This window comes from Belonocnema kinseyi, chromosome 1 (genome assembly GCF_010883055.1).
Source record: "Belonocnema kinseyi isolate 2016_QV_RU_SX_M_011 chromosome 1, B_treatae_v1, whole genome shotgun sequence".
In the NCBI taxonomy this organism is placed as follows: domain Eukaryota; kingdom Metazoa; phylum Arthropoda; class Insecta; order Hymenoptera; family Cynipidae; genus Belonocnema; species Belonocnema kinseyi.
The window spans coordinates 160,419,331-160,439,937 of record NC_046657.1 but is presented as its reverse complement, the minus strand read 5'-3'; the positions used below and the strand labels follow the sequence as shown (position 1 = coordinate 160,439,937).

At 32.7% G+C, this 20,607-nt stretch overlaps 1 protein-coding gene and 1 long non-coding RNA gene across 2 annotated transcripts; one reads left to right on the top strand and one right to left on the bottom strand.

The window, feature by feature from the left end:
- Positions 1-7,259: 7,259 nt before the first annotated feature.
- LOC117174042 lies at positions 7,260-8,829 on the bottom strand. The gene is made up of 5 exons (XR_004467246.1): positions 8,819-8,829; positions 8,219-8,456; positions 7,991-8,117; positions 7,607-7,761; positions 7,260-7,508 (listed from the first exon to the last, which is right to left on the bottom strand). It is a non-coding gene; the product is annotated as an uncharacterized LOC117174042 (long non-coding RNA).
- A 2,891-nt stretch (positions 8,830-11,720) lies between these two features.
- On the top strand, positions 11,721-14,756 carry LOC117173601. Its single transcript, XM_033362243.1, has 2 exons — positions 11,721-11,804; positions 13,617-14,756. The coding sequence occupies exons 1-2, from the start codon at positions 11,747-11,749 to the stop codon at positions 14,195-14,197; spliced, it is 639 nt and encodes a 212-aa protein (XP_033218134.1). The 5' UTR covers positions 11,721-11,746; the 3' UTR covers positions 14,198-14,756.
- The last annotated feature ends 5,851 nt before the right edge of the window (positions 14,757-20,607 follow it).

Below are 20,607 nucleotides of genomic sequence, written 5' to 3'. Positions count from 1 at the left end.
TACTCTATCAACTAGTTGCACGTTCCCAGAAATTATGCCAGCTGCTTAAGATTTCGTGGGGATGCGGCATTAAGAATGGCTTCCACGTGACGAGGCTGGGGGTGATTTCCATCCCAGGTAACTGCGTGGCCCAAATAATGCAGACTAGATTGGCTGAAATTGCATTTCTGTGTGGAACATGTGAGGCCGTATGTATGTAGGCGCTCGAGAACGAGAGCGACTTGGTGTAGTTGATCCTCCCAAGTGTCCGAGTGCACGATGATATCATCCAGGTAGGCTATGCTGAAATCACCTCTGTATCCAGCCAGTACATGTCGCGTCACGTTCTAGAATGTTCCGGGGCATTCTTCAAACCGAAAGGTATCACCCGAAATTGGTACTGGCTGCCAGCAGGGGTTGAAAATTCCGTGTATTTCCGGGCTTCTGACGTCAGCGGAATTTGCCAGTGCCCGCTCTTCAGGTCCAAAGTAATGAAGATTCTGGATTTTCCGAGATACTTCAAGATCTCGTGGATCCGAGTTAAACATTGTGGAGCATTCACCGTTTGCTCGTTCAAGCGACGGAAGTCTATGCAGAACCGGTATGCATCCTGTTGTTTGGTGGCGATCAAGATAGCTGAACTCCAGGGTGAAGTGGTTGGTTCTATAATTTCGTCCGCCAGCATCTCACGAAGTTATTCATCTATAAATCTCTTCTTGAGTTCCGATTAACGCTGTGGAGCTTCTTGGAACGGTCGAGGGTTGGATAGCTGAATATCCTGCTGTACGGCGAAAGTTTGTCGTAGTTGGCCTCCTTGATGAAAAACGGAATTCGTGGTATACGTACGGTGTACGTACGTAGGGGGCTCGTGGTGGAAGTCGTGGTCTTTTAACCAGGTGCGACCGAGGGTGAGATTTACCCACATGTCGTCGCTGGCAAAAAACATTACTGGATATTCCCGCTTGCCTAGAAAAGGAGAGACGTTCTGTGTCTTGCATCTTTTTTCCTTTAGCAGCAAGAATTGCGTAGTCGGGTCCTGGCTGTAGACTTCTTTGTTCCTCTTCAGTTAGGATGTCGTATCTCACGAAGTTCTCTGAGGCAAAAGAGTCGATTTCTGCCGCAACCACATGGTTTCCAAGGCGAACGCGAGTTCGGAGCCGGTTTTGGTTTGCTGAGTATATCGAGATTATGATTGGTGTGGATGTTGGGCCGGGGCAATCGCGAGGTTGTTCTCGGCCCGCCGGTCTCACCAGTTTTTCGCTTATGGCGGGTTTGCGGTGCGATAAGCTGCGAGGATGGGGCAGTCTCGGTGAAATTTCCGCCTGAGCAGAAACGGCAATCTGCAGGCGATCAGTCTTTATTTCTTCGTGTGTGGCTTCGGTTCCTGCTTTTTTATTGGCTCCTCCTTGGATGTTAAATCAGCTTCCTCACGTTCCGCCTGGGTGGCATATTCCAGAAGAGCAGCAAGCTTGTGTCATTCCGAGCTCGCACCAATCGCCGAATCGACGGCTTCATGTACTCTAATAATAAAATCGTGAGTTGCTCGTCCATTATTATTAGGCAGAGTCGCTGAGCCACAAAATACTGCTCCTGCAGGAAAACTGCAATGCTTTTCTTCTCCGATTGATTCCGTGTATAGAGGGTAGTGTGCACACTCATAACTTTTGTGACGCTGTTGAATCTGCTCAGGAATTTCTCGTGAATTTGCCCATGAGAAGCCGAGTCACTGGCTTTGCTCAATATGCGACTGCGTGAAGTAATTTTCGCAGTCGGCTAAAATTTCTTGGGATCCTCGTGATCTTTGTCCGAAAAATTCCGGCATAGGTGAGCGGAAAGCGCGAATGCGACTCAGTAAATCCACCCCTGAGATTTTTGGAGAAGGTTTCCCTGCCATTACCGACAGTGCACACTGGAAACCGGGCGAGACGGAGTTGATGGCCCTGCGTTTATAGATAGAGAGGCCATGTTGTTGGTAACGGTAGATATTCCGAAAAAGTTGAGCGCCACTGGTGGAACGTTGCGTTCCGTGTTGTTGGTAAAATGAGTTGTCCATTAGCTACCAGTTAGGTACAATGAGTAAAACAGTTATATATAGCTTCAATCAATGAAAACAAAGTCTACGCTCTAAACACGTGAATTCTGCATTCCACACGGAGAGAAATTACCTGCATTCAGTACGCGGGACTAATCACATGTTTGATATTTTAACTGAATCAAATGCACAAAGTGTGAATTCAGGTGATAAAAGCTCTAAATACATGTGGGGAAAACACGCACAAATTCATAGACGAAGAGCGTGATATTCACATTTCAATCACTGACCCTACATGTTCTTATTATCGATGCATTTAGTTTTGAATGCTAGATAGTCGACATGTGTTGAATACTTGGGCCTCACGCGCTCACAACGTGAGCGGCTTGAACGTCCTAACGGGCGTTCGTGGAATGTGAAATTAACATTTTGCGGACTATAAATGGTGTTTGGATTATACACTTTATTTATTATTATCGCAATGAAAAATTGAACTATGAAAATTAACTGAAAGTTAAATTGACGACATTAAGCTCAACATTTATGTGTTTTTTTTTACAGGTTAAATAAATTAATGGCTGACCTGAATAAATTTTATTACCAACCTGCAATCCCAGCAGGTTCTGAGAGTGTTTCTTTTGATTATGTACTTTTTTCAGATCAAATCTAAAAGAAATTGAATGGCTATGAATCAGATTTGTATTAGTCCAATACTTCATGAACGATTATTTTTCGGAAAATTGAATATTTGTTTATTTTTAATTTCAATTGATGAAAAAGTCATTTTATAAATTAATTATTAACGAATGATTTATGAGTTAATAGCGACAAATCATTGAAAATAATAATTTATCGTCACTCATGAAATTAATTATAAAAATTAAAATTATAATTGTAAATAACTATGATAATTCTAATTATTCATTATGAACCTCACAATAAATTATAATTTTTAATGATTGATTCCAAAGAAATCATAAATTATTGAAGCATAATTAAGGGCTTGTGATACTTCGGCGTATATGACAAATGGGTTTCAGTTCCCACGTGTTTTTACTCACAAAAGTACAAATTTCCAAAAACTGATTTCGAAGATGCTATTAAACAGTTTAACGGACGTCCCCGAACTCTTATTTTAAGGGATAGTACAAAACAAATTTATTTGGCTAAATAGAAATTTTTCGTTTATGCATTATTTTTAGGTTAGTATTTTTTTAATTATAAAGTTTATTTATAAAATAAACTTTTTTCATTTCCTACGAATAAGGTTGGTTTCAAGACACTATTTTCTATGTTTCTTTCCGTGTCCTGAGTTTTTGTTGAACAATTTTGTTTACTTTGGGAGTAAAGCTGCTGAGAAGTGTCAGAGTCATAGCCTCAAAATACACATACTTTCACCAAATTTATGTCAATTTATATTAATAATAAACTAAAAGAGCAAAATCTCCATTCATATGTTTATTAATATAAATGTATCGATATTTGTCTTCATAAAACAGTCATATAAAAAGAACCATTGTACAGTCACTTCACAGTAAAACCTGTTCTTTTATAGTCACTTATTATTACTTTTGTGATCAAATCATAATGAAAGCCTCTTCATTTTTTACGAGTAATCTTCAGTAGATTTTACTGAGAATTCATGAATGAGCCGTTTTTTACACTTTTTTACATAATTTATTTCTCTTATTGAGTCAAGAAAATAATTATTCACGTTAAATACATTTTAGCGATTATTTTAACTATGAAACGACTACGCTGCTGATTTGTAATTGAACTGACTAGATATTACTTCGAACTAAAAATTTTGCCATTGTTACTATTATGACTTTATAATCATTGTCTAAGCCTCTTCTTGGACCTACGTAAATCCAGAAAAGATCTTTTGATTTCTAGATATAAATATTAATATATAAATATTAAATGAGTATTTAGAGTATTTCTTTCGCTATTAGAGAATGCAGATTTCTCATAAATGGACATTTTATGTATATAGTCACATTTGCGGTTTTCATTCCAAATTATTTTATTGTACAATAAAAATGAGTCTCTATTTATACTTGTGTGGATCTATATGAAATACGAAATATTAACGCGAACCGGAAGATGGTCGGATGTCGTAGACAATTGAAGTACTTCAAAATTAGAAATAAGGTCTATTGCGCCAATATGACACGCAACGAGATCGTTAAGACTCATACCCACAAATCCAAGAAAAGTATAATTTCCTGGAAAATCTTTAGGCAATATTCCATTTAATATCATTAGCTCACCAATCTCAAGAATTTGAACATGAACCTCCCCCCTTCCGTTGACTTCAGAGTCCAATGATTTTCACTTATACAATGCTGCAGAATTTTCAGGGAGGAATAACCCTTCCAGATCATTTAGGTTGCCGATACGAGCATTAAAATCGCCTCCTTAAAAGATATTGATAATTTGTTTTTATTGTTAAAATTTGGTTTATCGAAAAATAGAACTATTCCATATTTGGTTAATAATTTATCACATATATTGGATAAGTTGGAAAAATCGTATTTTTGTATAGAACATTAATTTTCTTGATAGGAAATTGAAATTTTTAGTTTAAACTCAACTATATGGTATAAAATTAAATCATTTGGTTAAAAAGTTCTATTCTGGGTAGAAAATGGTCCTTGTTTGTTGGTATTTTTACTCTTGGATTGAGAACCTTGTTAAAAATCCTTTTTTTTCTTGAAGCTTCATCTCTATGGTTGAAAATGTAACTATTTTGATTAAAATTCGTTTCATGTTTTATTGAAGATTAATCTCTTAAACTGACAATTACACTATTTTATTTTTTGCTAAAAAATGGATATTTTTTACTTGAAAGTTAAACATTTTTATTGAGAATTTAGGCGCTTTATTTTTAGTTAATCTTTATGGTGAAAATTCTACTGTTTTGTATATTATTAATCTTTTTGGTTTGAAAAGTAAAGTTTTTAGTTGTGCAATCATATTTTCTGTGTAACAAATTCAACTTTTTTGTAGATAGTTTTTGTCTTTTTATTTTTAAAATTAAATAAATTTCTAAAAGATTATTTATTTTTTTCAAAATTCGTCTTCTTTTAGTAGAACATTAATCTTCTGGCAGATAATTCATTTTTATGGTTAAATATTCAAAAAATTTGTTGCAAATCTATTTTTATTGTTAAAATAATTCTTTTTTTAATCAAAAATTTTACCATTTCGTGTTTGGTTAAAACTTTATCCTGTCTATTCAATACGTTGAAAATTTGTGTCTTTTCATAGAATATTTCATCCCTTTGGACTAAAGTTCATCTTTTTGATTGAAAATTGTTTGTCTTCTTCAAAGTAATATTAAAAATGCATTTTTTATCTGAAAATTCAACTTGTGCCGGTAATTTTTAAATACATTATCAAGTTGATAATCGCTGTAAAGATTACATTTTGTTTCTTCCTGTGAATTTCCTTAGTTAAAAATTGAACTTTTTCTTTCAAAGTACAACTATTTTGTAGAAAATTTGTCTTTTAGGGTAGAAAATTCTTCTTCTTTGTTGATCGCTTAACTTTAGAAATCCACTTTTTCCAAAATATATTTTACTTTATACTTTAAAAACTTTAATTTTATTTAAATAAGAAAAATGATTTAAAGATTTTTATGCTAATTTATTATTGACTTTTTTCTAGGGAATATTTATGGGACGGATCAAAAACAAGGAAATCAGCTGGCAAGAGACTGTTTTAATTTGAATAACTGTATTTGCAATATTTAACCAAATCGTGATTTAGAATTAGTTTGTAGCTTAAGATTGAACTGAAGCTTTTTGTGATTAAGATTAAATAAATTTAATTAAATTATTAAAATGCGTTGTCATTTATGCACAGTTTTTTGTAACTCGTCATTGAAAGCTCTGATTGCTCATTGGCATATTTTTCACAATCTTCTTAAAAATAGTGAGTATGAATGTACTTTTATTAATAATTATGATAAATAGATTTTAATCTTTACCAATCATCAGTGAAAAAACTACTAATTCGAAGAAAAAGCTTTAAAATTAAATTCATAAATAATTATTTCTAATTAATTACATTTTTAATGATTTTTATACGCATTAGTAATTTTTAGATTTAAGATTACTATCAGAATGCCTACTCTAAATCAATCGATGAAGGACATCCCACTATTTATTTAGTAACACATCATGCCACAGTTTAGATATAGAGGATCAAACATTTTTTTAAAAATAATTTAAAAATATGTATTTGTCTATCATAAATAGTCCTTTCCACCATCTCAGATTTTCGAATCGACCCTTTGCGATAACTGAATTTTCTTTTCTTTAATATCTATATTGACACTTCAAAATAATCAAGTCGACCCTTTTAAAATGATCGAATCGCCCATACGAAATGACTACGTCAAAATTCTGAGATAATCGAATCGATCATCAAATACGACCCACTCGAATGTCTGAGAAAATCAAATCGACCATCTGCGATTTCCAAATGAACATTCACAATGATCTGGTCAGCAAATTTAAGATGACCGAGAAGAAGGTCTGAGACAATCGAGATGTCTTTCTCAGATTGTCGATTTGGACGTCTTCTTTTTATTTTCTAGAGATAGCCGCTTTCACCATATTCAAGAGCTGTCCGATAGTCGACCCTGCAGTATGATCTGCCTGCACATCTATATGAACAAACAGACTTTCTATTTTTCTCCGTGATGAAAGACGCATTCTTCCTCACTACTAGACTCTTTTGATTTACCAGCAGTTAGATGTAGATTGTAATATTCTAGTGTGCGGAAGCTCGCAATCGCATTCTTCAAAAACATAATTGATATCTTCAAAGCGAGTCAGGTAAAATCTGCAGAAGTAGTTTGAACGGAAGCTTTCGTTCAAACCGACCATTCAATGTTGACCTAAGTTATCAGTGCGAATTAAGGTCAAAAGAAAATAAACTTTTTTATCTCCTGTTGTGGTCGAAATTGCAATGCCTTCGTTTCGAAGAAAGTTAAATTCGTCAACTACTTTAGAAAATAAAATTCTATTATTAAATACTCTACGATCACAAGTGTTCAATGAAACAGAAAAACAATTGCTTTAGGCAAAAATAACTAGAAGACAATTGCAGCAGACTAACTACCATTTTTTGCAAGAATAATGGTCTATTTATTGTACAATTGCTTCGACCGCACCCTCAAGGATTCTATTTTGCATGCCAATTTTTCCCCAGGACATTCAATTTTATACAAAGCATGCTGCATAAACTTCCACATGTTATACGAATCTGACAGGTACTCGCAGTCAAAAACGTGAAATACTTTTAAATTCATATCAACAGTACTAAACATTGAACTTGTAGAGTATTTACTATCATCAAAAGCCACATAGTAAGCCTTAACTTCCAGGAGCGAACCAATGATAATCGTCAGGGGTTGAAGTTTACAGTGTTTGGCTCTCAATGAATCTCGTAGTTTGTTTATAGTTCTATCCAACTCAGTCGCGTCCTGAAAAAAGAAAGAATAAATTTCAAAATTTGCAACAAATTCTATACCCGTTTTATTTTTTTTTTGGTAATGAACGAAAGTTAATATCGAAAACTCACTGCCACATGCAGGAGACAAGCACTTCTCTTTTCTTTATTTGTCAATTTTAGTTCATTGGAAATTACATTAGGTTCCCCTTTTTTTCTCTTGTTTTTCTCGGTTGGGCAAATTTAATGTAATAAATAAAATAGAAGAATATCTTGCTGCTTTAAATCTAAAAAATGCACAATACTGCTGTATAAATCAATAAACAATCAAATGCGAAAAATAATCAGACCTATACAAAGAAAAGTAATTTATCTTCTACCGTTTTTTTTCTAATAATTATAAGCATAATAATTTGTGAAAATCAATCAAATAAGAGTAATAATCAGACCGATACAAAGAATAGTAATTTGTCTTCCACAGTTTTTTTCTAATAATAAGCATAACAAATTGCGTACTACGAGATAACCCTGTCAGCAGTCGAATGAGAGCTGCATCGTCGGCTGGTACTTTTAAAGGCCTTTTCAACTTCTGAGAAGGGATCAGAATGATTTTGAAGAAACTTCCATTTTTCCTTCTGTACGTCTAAAGGTAAAAACATCACATTTTTAACTAAGTGATTTGTAATAGCACTATTTTACATCAATGGAAGCATTAATCAATGAGAAAAACAGAATTTTTATTACCAAAATAGTTTAAAGGGATCTATGTTCTCTATTGTGTTTCTTTGGCTTAGTGTTAATGAGAATCTTCTTCTCTTGCAACAAACGCTTTACGTAATGAAAGTGCTCGATTAATTTTTCATTGTTTGGTATTCGCAATCCATTTTCCATACAGAACGGTATGAAATATGTAGCAGCAGATTCACCTGCAAAATAATTTTCTATTTCCGATGAAAGATGTTTCTAAAGTTTAATCGGAATACTGTAAAAATCAATAAAAATTTTAGCTTAAGAGTTGTTTTAAAGAGTAGCGGTTAAAAGAACACTTGTTTGCTTAACAGCATTTTGGGTTTCAATTTCAAAAAATTTACGTTTTACAAAATTTAAAATCATTAATTGACCGTATTTTTCAAATTGTACATACTCCCAAAAATAAACTGTTTCTTCAGGTTTAATATCTTTGAATATTACGTCTTTTTATCGCGGAATCAACACGTGAACTAAAGAACGGCGCGCTTTTTAGGTTAGCGTGTGATTATTAACTTTGTACGCTGTAAGGACTTCTTTGCCATTTGTGTAGTTTTGAAAGTATGTCAATAAATCCTCACACATGTCAATACACACCTTTTGGCTCAGTAGCTGCAGTTATTACCTGAAAGGAATGACGGTCAGTAATTTTAATAACACTTCATTATTTAATGAAAATGCGAATTTTTAGCAATACTTGTTTGAAAAATTTTCTTGTGGAAGAATAAACTGCTTGTAATTGTAATGAATTGACTGACCTGTATTTTTTTAGGAATGAACGAGGATGATTCATGATTGAACTGACTTGGAAAATTTTCTGCACAATTTTTCCCATTTTGTTGATAATTTAGCAATTCATATGGTTGATATGGAAGATTCAATTATGTAATACGTAAAGTGGAAACAAGTTTATTCATCAACTTTATATTCAAATACTGATTCAAATAATTTTTCATAACTTTTATATTAAGAAATAAAGGTTATACTTCCGAGGAGGTCATCCAATAATATTGACTTAATACTTAGCCTAGGTGTTACTTTTAGACCCTAATTGAATGCATTTGAAGGACTTTTCGTGCAGATTAATATAAAGTAAGTCATTATTTATTCAGACATTTTTCACCAATTAGTTTGTTTTTTCAATGCGACAAAATACTGCTTTTGGGCAAAAATATAGTTCGCAAAAGTTGTACATCTCGTCGAAATAAATATTTTTTTATCGATTATCCATTTCGGGAAAAGTTAAGAAATTAATGACTATTATTCACAAAACACTTCTAAAAAATTATGCAAACAAACTGCTAACATGCTTTTAAAAATTTTAAAGAGAAATAGAACAAATGTCACATAACCTCACCTTCTTTTAAAAGAAAGCTTCAGGCATACGTGAAAAATGCAGAGGTTACTTATGAAATTTTGGCAGATTAACAGATAACGAACACTTGGAACACCCAAGAACACTATGAGAAAAATGACATTTTTAGCATAATAATCTTCCTGTAATAATCGGTTAATAGTAAATACCCGAGAAAACCGGCACGCGACAACATGCACGCATTGAGCATGGGCAGGATCAAATATTGCATCGGGGATCTCCGGCCTCGAAGTTCGAAGTCAATTGTTTAGTGCCGTCAAATCTTTTTGCTTCACCCGTATCTTTATTCGTCAATTATTAAATACATTTTACTTCTATTTAGTAACTGAATAGTTATTACTTATAGAAAGGAAAGGATAGTCTATATATTTTAATATTTTCTGAAGTCCTAGAATATTAACCGAAACTTAAAAATGTTAATGTTTGTAGGGGGGACTTGGCTTTAAACTTCAATAAGTATTTTTCAGCTAAATTCAGCAATATATTCGGTCTTACGGCCAATGATGAAGTCAAAATAAAAGCATCCGAAATAAAATGTAAAAAACATATTTTTTTAAAATCCTCAACGTTTCGACCAACACTGCGGATCTTTCTCAAGAGTCGATATATATCTATAATTCTATTTAAAAAAAATTATGAGCATAAAAGTTGTAATAATTAGTGTCGTAAAAAAGATATTGGTTTGAACAAAATAAAAAATTTATATTGAAACATACCTGAGTCAAAAAGCAATGTGATATTTTATAAAAAACAAACAGCGTCATTTACAAAAATGTTTAAAAAGAATGAAAATTTGTATTGATTGAAGCCACAAAGATATAGGAGAGGCTCCAATAATTTATGAAAATGTCACATAATTGAAACAATGTTTACAGACGGACGATGCAAGACTGACCGTTATGAAAAGTCGTAATTGTATAGGTGACAACTATTAAGAAACCTCTGATGAGAAGACGCGCTAAAGCTTGAGAATATAAGATTGAATAAATTATAGTTGATTTAAGTAAAAAGAATTTTAAAAACAATGAGGTTTAATGCATAATGTTCAGATCAATTTGGTTTATATTCGATATTCCAGTTTTTAAATTTATTGAAGTGTTGATATATTCATTAATAAAAATTGATTCAAGGATACGTCTTTTAAAAGTATTATTTTCTCTAGCCAAGAGATTAATATTAGCAAAATGAAAAGCATGATTAAATTTCCACGAATGTTGTGACAAACCTGTGTTCAAATTGCCAATTCTACAATCTCTTTTATGTTCATAAATTCTACTTTTCAATCTCCTACCAGTTTCACCTATATAGTGTTTTTGACAACAATTGCATTTTATTAAATAAACCGCATTAGACAGATAATTGTTGTTAATTTTATACGCTCAGGGAACGTTCGACTGAAACGTTCTGAAGGTTCCCTCAGAACGTTCCAGGCAGGTTCCCGGAACGTTCTGTGCTATTAGGGATCACTACTATTTTTTTTACTTTAACTAATGTCTAATTCTTTTTTAATTAAGTTTTTATGAGTTTTTTTTTTAATTTATAAAGGTTGACACACTGGGGCTCACCAAAGAGTACGCAAGTCGTCTTGCACGCCAATGCTATTCTTATGGGTGTGTTTGCCGGGTTAAATACTTTTTGGTAACCCCCAGCATGTCCACCCTGTATGACTAAAAAAGCGCAAAAAGGAAATTTTTATGTAACTTGAAGTTACTTCATCTAGTAACTGTAACAAGTTACCGGTCAAACTAAAATAGCTGTAACTAGTAACCAATGATCTCTAAGTAACGAAACTGTATATTAAAAAAAGTAACTTACCTAACACTGATTCAGACATTTGCCACGTATTTATAGATAACGCTTAAGCCATATAAATTTGTTCTTCTTGGATCTTTGTTTAAACTGTGAGTACATGTTGATATACTTTGGTACATGCCGTCATTTAAGAAGGAGAATATCAAGCCATTCTATGAAACTATATATTAAAGAAAAGGTTTTTCTAAATTCAACGTTATCTCTAACGAGGCTTCTATCTGTAAGGTCGAGTGAGATAATGACTAGAATATAATTAGACTTGGAAACATCTTGAAGAATCTTTATTACTTGAGTTAAGAACGAATTACTACGTAAATCAGTATCATCTATAACAGAAAATGATCATCGCTGTCGGTATTCTATTATGGGCTTCAGCAATTTTTCCTAATTCTGTTGGTAAATATTCAATAACATAATATAACATCTATAATTTTAAGTAAAATTTTAGATAGAAACTCGATTGCAGCCTAGCTGAAATTGTTTACTTACCGAAGCACGTAGAATTCTATACGCAATATACGAGATGTGACTTTATAGGTTATGTGCTTTTTTCAAAATAGCATTTGAATTTTATATGAATTCCTGCGTTAATTTCCATTTGCATATTTTGAACTGGGAGTATTTATTTCTTTCTGATTCGAAATTGTTAAATTAAAAAAAACCCTTTGCATCCCAGTTGCACTGTTCTAATAAGCCAAAAACGTGACCGCAAATGGGCAATTCGACTATATAATTCGTTAAAAATTGATCGCGTTCACAATTCGCTGTTAGGAACATTTCACACTTTAAAAATCTCAGTCTAAATTATACCAAATATGTTCGGAAGTTTTATGCGGTTATACATAGTTTGTAAAATTATGATAAGTTCAGGAAAATTGAATTACAAATTTTTAAAAATTTGAAATATATGTATGTGAAAGTATCAAATAATTCACAGAATTTTCCATTCCTTTTGTAACGTTAAAACTTTCTAAATTTCCGAACATTTCTAATAGTGTACATATAGATAACAAGCTGTGAATTCGATCTCCGCTCTTTCCACATTGTTTGTATTTGCAGTTCTATTTTGCTCATTTGATGGAAGCTTTACTTCCTCCTTATGAATGACTGACAAACATATTTTTTTTATTATAGATTACATAACAATATAAAAATACAAATGGATTAATAATTGCTTCGACTCAGACAACCGGGTAAAAAATAATAAGTATGGGAGTGACCAATTGTTTAATTTCCAAAGTATAAATAATATATAACAAATGAGACCACCCCATACTTCAAATTTATTGAAGTAGATTATCTAAAGTATAGCTAAATTATAGCTGAAGTATTGTTAAAGTATGGGATATACTTTATCTACTCCTTTGTATGGATAAAGAAAAAGCTATGACATTCATCTATACCAAATTGTGGTTGAAGCGTCGGGCATAGAATGGCACTTATTTACTTTACAAGGTATTCCAGCAACGGGATAAAATAATGCATCATGAATGACAGCTCGTCTGACAATATGAAAAGTTCGCAATTCTACTCATTTTGTGACAAAAATATGTATTTATGATTGTTTTTTATACTTATATCTATATACTTTGGGAATACATTTTCTATACTTTAAACATACTTAAGATACTTATGATATTCTTTAAAGATATATTTTAGTTATACTTTAACCAAACTTCAGCTATATTTGACCTTTACATTCAATATAATTTATTTAAATATACATGAAACGTTCCGTGTAAGAATTTAATAAATAATCCGACTGGATCCCAGCCGGATAGCCCCGGTTTCAGCCGGGCGCTGGTCGGGAAAGCCGGTCGGGATCCGGCTAAAAACGTCGCACTAAGAAGGGTTTTTGAACGAATTACTGAAATAAGGTTAATTTTAATTGCGAGTCTCGATTTATTTGCGAACTTCGAAAAGACGACGCGACGTGAGTACAAGGAGCATTCGCGTTTCAGGTGCGAAACTGAAAATTACTGAGTGTCTATGCAGACGCCAAATGCAGTAGGCGCTATATATGGCGGTAAATTTGAAAATGTACAGGCTAAACATTGTCTGAAAATAGAGAAGTTTATAAGCATTGTAACATTTCTGTTGTTACACATAGCAGAATCGGTGTTAGTTTATTTTAAAAAGTTAAATCATTCGAAAAAATTAAATTTTTCTTAAGGATTTAAAAAAGCTTATTTCTGCTTCTTTTTACAGAATCTATATCAGAGAATTTGAAGCGATTATTTCCCGACTCCGATGATGACGTCTTTCCTGATATAAGAGCAGCTCAATTTAAATACAGTCCAAGTCTGGGTCGTTGTGTGCGAAGAATCGTTAATGAGGAAATGGTTGAATTCATTAACTCTACAGTTATAGTATTTCGGGGGACTCATGTTGTCATTGGATGGAAGCAGGGAGATATTATTAGTCCAGTATCTAATTTGTTTGGCGAAACTGAGCATGTGTATGACACGCAAACTAACAAGTTTGTAGAACTGAGTCCTATTGAACTTAAGCGTTTGGGTGTTGGCTGTCGTTTGTCATTGGTTAGTGTGATTGATCAAGCTGCTGCTGCACGCAGAGGAATCCATCAAGCAAACCATCAAGCAAACCCTAGTCCACTCGTACAACAGATCGAAGAAAAATTTAAACAAGCACACCGCGAAGCAAGCAGAGATGCATTCTTTCAAACATTAGAGCAAACAAACGCTCGAGCATCCATTCGATCAATCCATACAACGTACAACGAGGCATACGATCAAGCGTATCATAATGCTTTAAAAGGAGGACGGTAAAAAGTCAATTCTTTTTAAAACTTCAAACTCAAATATAATACTTTTGATTATTCGAAGTTAAATCAATAAGTTACAATAAATTCAAATTATATTGAAAATTAATTGTATACGCTTAGTAATTATTGTCAATTTAAATCTTCTAAAATATGTGGACTTTATAAGAAAAAAATATTTTGTAATGAGAAAACTATGATATTTGAATGGGTGCCCGGAACAAGGGCCCATGTCACGATTTCCAAATTGTGCAGGAGCATTGAAAAACTGGGATAATGCAAATGACCACTAATTAATTATCAGCAAATAATTCGATTTTCCTGACCTCTGTTGGCATTCTTTACAACTGAAAACAATGGGAACTCTTAGTCCACATGACATTGGCCCTTATTCCACGAAAAACTGGGTTTTGACAAAATCGTGACATAGGCCCTTGTTCCGGGCATCCATTCATTTAATGAAATTAATATATGGATTTTCAATTAATCAAAGATTATATTCCTTATCTTCCAAAGACATACTAGGGCAAAGTGAAAATCAGTGGTTAACAGGATGACATTAAAAATAACAGTAAAGGCCAAAAAGTGAGTCTATTATTAATTTCTTTCTGTATTATAAACTTAATTTTCTGTTATACGAATTGCAAGTCTGTAAAAGATTGTCAATATTTTCTTTTATTACACGTTTAAAAATATCCTCGATATATCTCTAAAACAAAATATCTATATGTGTAATCTCGTTTCGTAAAGATTTAATTTTCCAGTTTGTCCATGCCCAGGTCTGAAATAGCCCCAGAAACTGCTAAGCCCACTGGGGTTTATAGATGTTTTTGTAGTATTTATTTTAATAAAGCAAGAAGACTTTGTCTCTAAAACATGCAAAGAGTTGTAGAAAAGTTCGGTAGATGGAATGTCAATGTTTCCCCTAATACTATGTCAGTTAATTTGTGTGCATTTTCGAACCAAGTAATTGGGAATATTGGTGATTAATAAAAAATTAAGATCTAACGACAATAGTCTCGAATTTTCCAGAATGTGTAAATTTTTAAGTTTTATTTAACCCAAGCATTTTTTACAACAATGTCAGCCACACTAATGTAACCGCTTATGAAAACATTACTGATAAAACAATTTAGTTCGGTTTCTTAAAGAATGTTTAACGCAACAAGTGCACTTAGGATGATAAAAAAAAAGGGTTTAAAGAAAAATAAACCGGGAAGTTTTTAGTTTCTAATTATTGGCGTTCCTCACGTAAATGACAGCCTTTTAAACTCTACCAATATTGCTGTCATTGGATAAGCTAATATACGAAAAACGACACATGAACGACACTCAGAAATCGTTAGACGCCGTTTTCCATGTAAATTAATAACAATTCTTCATTCAAAATAATATAAAACAGAAAAGATGATCAAGGTGTATGTATATTTAATTTTTTTTACTGAAGCAGTATTTTTTTCGATTATAGTAAACGCAATGTTTAACCGAGATTTGTTCGAAGAGCTATCTAGCTTATAAACAGACAGAAAATATATGGAATAAACTGTAAAGTTGTGCCCATTTTTATCTTACATTGTTAGTATTTTTCTTCCTTATTCAGCAACTATAACTTGATTCCTTATAAAGAAAACTTAAATTAATAATTAAAATAGTTATTTTTATAAAAAACAATTTGATTTTTCAATGAAGTATTACACATTTTCATTAATATATTCTTCTTAAATAAAACTTATAAATAATGTTAACACATAACACTTTTATGAATTGGTTATAACTCACAATGAATTCCTTCCAACTGAATAAAAATGATAAAAGCAAAAAAGGGCCTCTTTCAATTCAGAAAAAATTAAAACATTACAACTAAGAATCTCGTATGACAATTGAAACTATGGTAATTATTATACTTATTATTGAATCCTTGCCTACAATTTGTTTATTATTAAACTTATTATTAACATTTCATTTTTTTCGCAGCATAAATCTGAGAAATAGTTAATTTTAATAAATCGGAAACTTTCCTTTAGTTCCCTTTACTACATTATAAACGGGATGGTTTAAAAAAAACTGACTTATTACAAATGTTGAATGAACTCATCTGATTAAGTTAATATAACTCCATAATTTATTCATACCTGCATTAGTTTACTCCTATGTTAAAGATTTTCCTATATAATGGCACATGGACTGTGTTTAAACATGTATTTCTTGAACCAACTAAAACACAAATATAACTCTGGGATCTTTAACTGCATCAAGACCTGGATTACCATCAACCAAGACATCAGAGATAAAAGGCCTGGAATGATTTTCTTATTAATTCTCGTTTAGATGATATTTCTTATTGTAATATTACTAACTCAACAAAACACATTTAAAATTTATGTTTTCATAGCCATTCTATTAAAAGAAAACACTAACATTTTAGATTCACAGATTAATAATCATAAGCAATTATACTTGCATGATTACGAGATTTTCGATCCCTGGATTATTAATTGTACGAATATTCAGATTCCTGACCATGTTTACGATATTCTAAGGTTAGGTGATAAATTTAGCTCAATGTTTTTCAACCTATGGATATCATCACATCTTTGAAATTGTGAAAGATGGAATTTTGTGAAGTGGAGATTGAAAATTTTGTTTCGAATTTTAATTTTTCAAACGTACATTTTTATAGGAAATTTTATTGCGCATCTTTTTTCCCTCGTAAAAATAGTTGTAGCTTTTTTAGTTTTCGAAATAAATAGAAAAAACTATTTTTTTGCTAAGCCAAAATTTAATTTCTATTTTGACTTCAACTTGTGCTCAGTCACTCAATTTTGGGAGTTTCGTAATAAACTTTCCAGCGCTTGGGGAGTCCAGCGAATTTTGAGCTAGAAAGAAGTTCCAGCGATAAAGTTGTTCATTATAGAATCAAAAAGTTTTTTGGAAAATAGTACTTCGATTAATTCAACGGTTTAAAAACTATGATTGTTTAACTTCGAGTGCTAGTTTACTAGTTTATCAAATTGACAGGTAATTTGAAGTTGAAACTTTTTCGGAGTACCGTCATACTTTTCGTAAACTTCAACTGACGTGTTCGAACTGTTCACTATTTTTACCGTGTTTCGTATTAGAAAACCTTTCGGGGCCAGCTTTCCTACTTTTTCGAACGCGATATGAAAATCTTTCATTTTCTCCAAATCGTCAATCATGATAGATTCCGGATTTTTCGCTGACTTGATCATTTCGATATATTCGATAGATGTTTCGACGAAAACCAAAAAGAAATTAAAATGCTTGACACAAAAACGGGAAACCCCAAAGATTATTATGCTTAAGTCTTGGAAGAACTCTTTAAGTGCGCACTATTCACAGATCGAAGCAGAAATGACCACTTTGGTTATATTTTGTACATTTGTAGTATTTCATTCAAGATCTCAGGTGTACAGCTTTGCTTACATCGTTTTGTCAACATAGCAGAATGAACTACAAAAGGTAGGCTTTAACGATAACAGTTTCCTATATTTTAAATTTGTTTTGAAAGGATTTCTATCATCATTTTTCAATAAGCCTAAAGTGTAAAGTATAATATATTGATAAGAAAACACTATTTCTAGTACTTGTTTGTCATTGTGTATTTTCAACGAGCTCTCGATCACATTCGGTTATCCGAGCGGTGACGCGGGAGACGCTCTTGGCTACGCGCGAGCACCAACCGCAATCTAAGTACAAAAATCATAGTTTTTAAACCGTTGAATTAATCGAAGTAATATTTTCCAAAAACTTCTTTATTCCTTACTGAACAACTTTGTTGCTGGAACTTCTTTCTAGCTCAAAATTCGCCTGACTCCCCAAGCGCTGGACAGTGTTAATGTCGAGTTTTTACGACGTGACGGAAAAAAATTATTAACTTTTTTCAATTAAATATTCCAACTTCTAACCTTCACAGTTACTCTTAGAACAGTGCAAAGCATAATCCCTGTAAATTTTATGACGAAATTCCCGAAACTGAGTGACTGAGCTCGAGTTGAAGTCAACATAGAAATTAAATTTTGGTTTGGTGAAAAAATCGTTTTTTCAATTTATTTCGAAAACTAAAAAAGCTACAACTTTTTCACGAGGAAAAAAAGATGCGCAATTGAATTTTCTATTAAAATGTATGTTTGAAAAATTAAAATTTGAAACAAAATTTTCCATCTCGACTTTCTTCACGTGGACCCGTTTTTCACCCGTTTCGAGCTAGAATGTATGGTCTTCCAAAAACACACAAAAATGATTTTCCTCTAAGACCTGTTGTTGGCACCAGTATTTCTCCAACCTATGCTATGCCAAAAGTTTTTAACAATATTTAAACACTGCTCTCCCTAAACCTAAATCTTATATACAAAAATCCTATAGAATTCAAACAAAGACTTGCAAAAATTATTGTTCCACTTTAAGTACGTAGACGATACTGTTCTGATTATTCATAAAAGTCAAATTGAACAAACTATTAAAACTTTCAACTCTATACATAAAAGATTTCAATTCACACTTAAAATAGAATATAATAATATTATCCACTTTCTTAAGATTAGCATAATTAAGAATGATAATGGTCCCATCGCTACTAATTCATTTCCCAAATCAACCTATTCTGGTCGAGTACTTAATTTTACATCAAAATATCCCATACAATGAAAAATTTCTATTATATAATGTGGTATGTTCGCTGGAGAATCGTGCTCTTGTTCTTGATAAAGAGTTTCATATCTCAATTTACGTAAAAAAGATATCTGATCTCTTAAATACTGAGGCGCTTCATGAGCATAATCCGGGCGCATATTGACCCAACGTTCAAGTAACGTCTGCATGTATCCTTTTCGCGCCGGTGAACTTCCTTGACAACAGGTGAGGATGTCCATCCTGAGTTGTTACAACAATTTAAAACGATGTTCTTGCATTTGTACAGGGACATTGCCTGGTTGTATCATCGCATCGATCGTATTACCACTCCCAACTGAATCATGGCCTCCATCTGAGAAAGGCCTATAGTGAGTAACACTGCGCGATACTGGTGACGTAACCGCATACTTCATTGCATTGGGGAGATAACCCAGTGCATCGTGGCTGACTGCAAGAGTCGGAGCTGTCAGGCGATAGCGTATTATTATATGAGGCTTTCTGTAGGAGGAATCAAATTCTATAATTTTAATACAGTAAGTAAAATGTTTATAATTTATAATAAGGAGAAAATTTTTTATACATTTTTAGATGTAAAAGCGGTATGTGTGATACCTTGAAGCTCCAGTACGTCTTGTTATTCGCTTTGTTCATGTTTTATTGTATTCGGCCGTAATCACGTGTACTCATTCATATTTCTCGAGCCTTTGCACAAACACGAAGCACTCTACTGTTTTAGTAAAAAGGCCCCTTTGCTACCTGTTTATCTTCCATTCATCTTGAACTGTTTTTTTTCTCACAAATTTAGTTTCAGTCCCAAGGTTGGCTTTCGTTCGAAGATCCGTATGTAATAGTATTGTAATGCGATTTTTGCAGTTCACAAAAGTGTCTGGATACAAAATTCAAGATGAATTAATTGAAAAGCCCATAAAGGATTTTGTAGCTTGGCCGAAACAAGAATTTAAGGAATCTATAATTTAATAAGTTTTCTTGATCATTCAGAACGATTCTTTATTAGATGTGCCAAGAAAGCTTTCACAGTATTGTCAATTTAATAAGGCATGTTATATTAACGCTTTATGATTAAAAGTCTTCTGTTATACTGAATCTGGAGTGACCATAATTGATTTTCGAAAAGTAGGACAAAGGGCTGTGAAAAATTAGGACAAAAATTTCTTTTAAAAAGAGGACAAATCAGAGAGAAAATTTTGAAAAAAGATTACAAAGTAGGACGCATTAGTTAAAAAACAAGACAAAGTAGGGAATAGTAGAATTCAAAGGATTAAATAAACAAGAGAATTTTCAAACGAACTTTTTTATTAAATTTTATCTAGGCTTAACATCTTATATTTTTATTTTTGAACCTTGATGCATTCTCATCAATATCACAAATGAAGGTGGCATTGAATGAAAACACTTTGTACAAAATATGTCTAAAAGTAGATTAAAAAATAGAAATTTATTATTTCAAATATCTGGACAAAAAGCCGGAAAAACTCGAAAATCCTGTAGGACAACTCAACAAACACATGTCCGGATAAATTCGGACGGATGGTCACCCTAACTAAACCGAATTGTCACAAATCATTTTCGGCTCTAGAAACCTTTATCAGAAATAGAAGTGACACATAAATCTGGTGGAGTTAGCTTGTATTGGTAGATTTAGTGTAAGTGTACAGTCGAAGCTGAATTTCTGACCACTGGTTTGAAGTCTTCCAACAGTTGGCGCCGCATCGCGAGTATGCTTGAAAGGAGGTGCGGGGGGGGGGG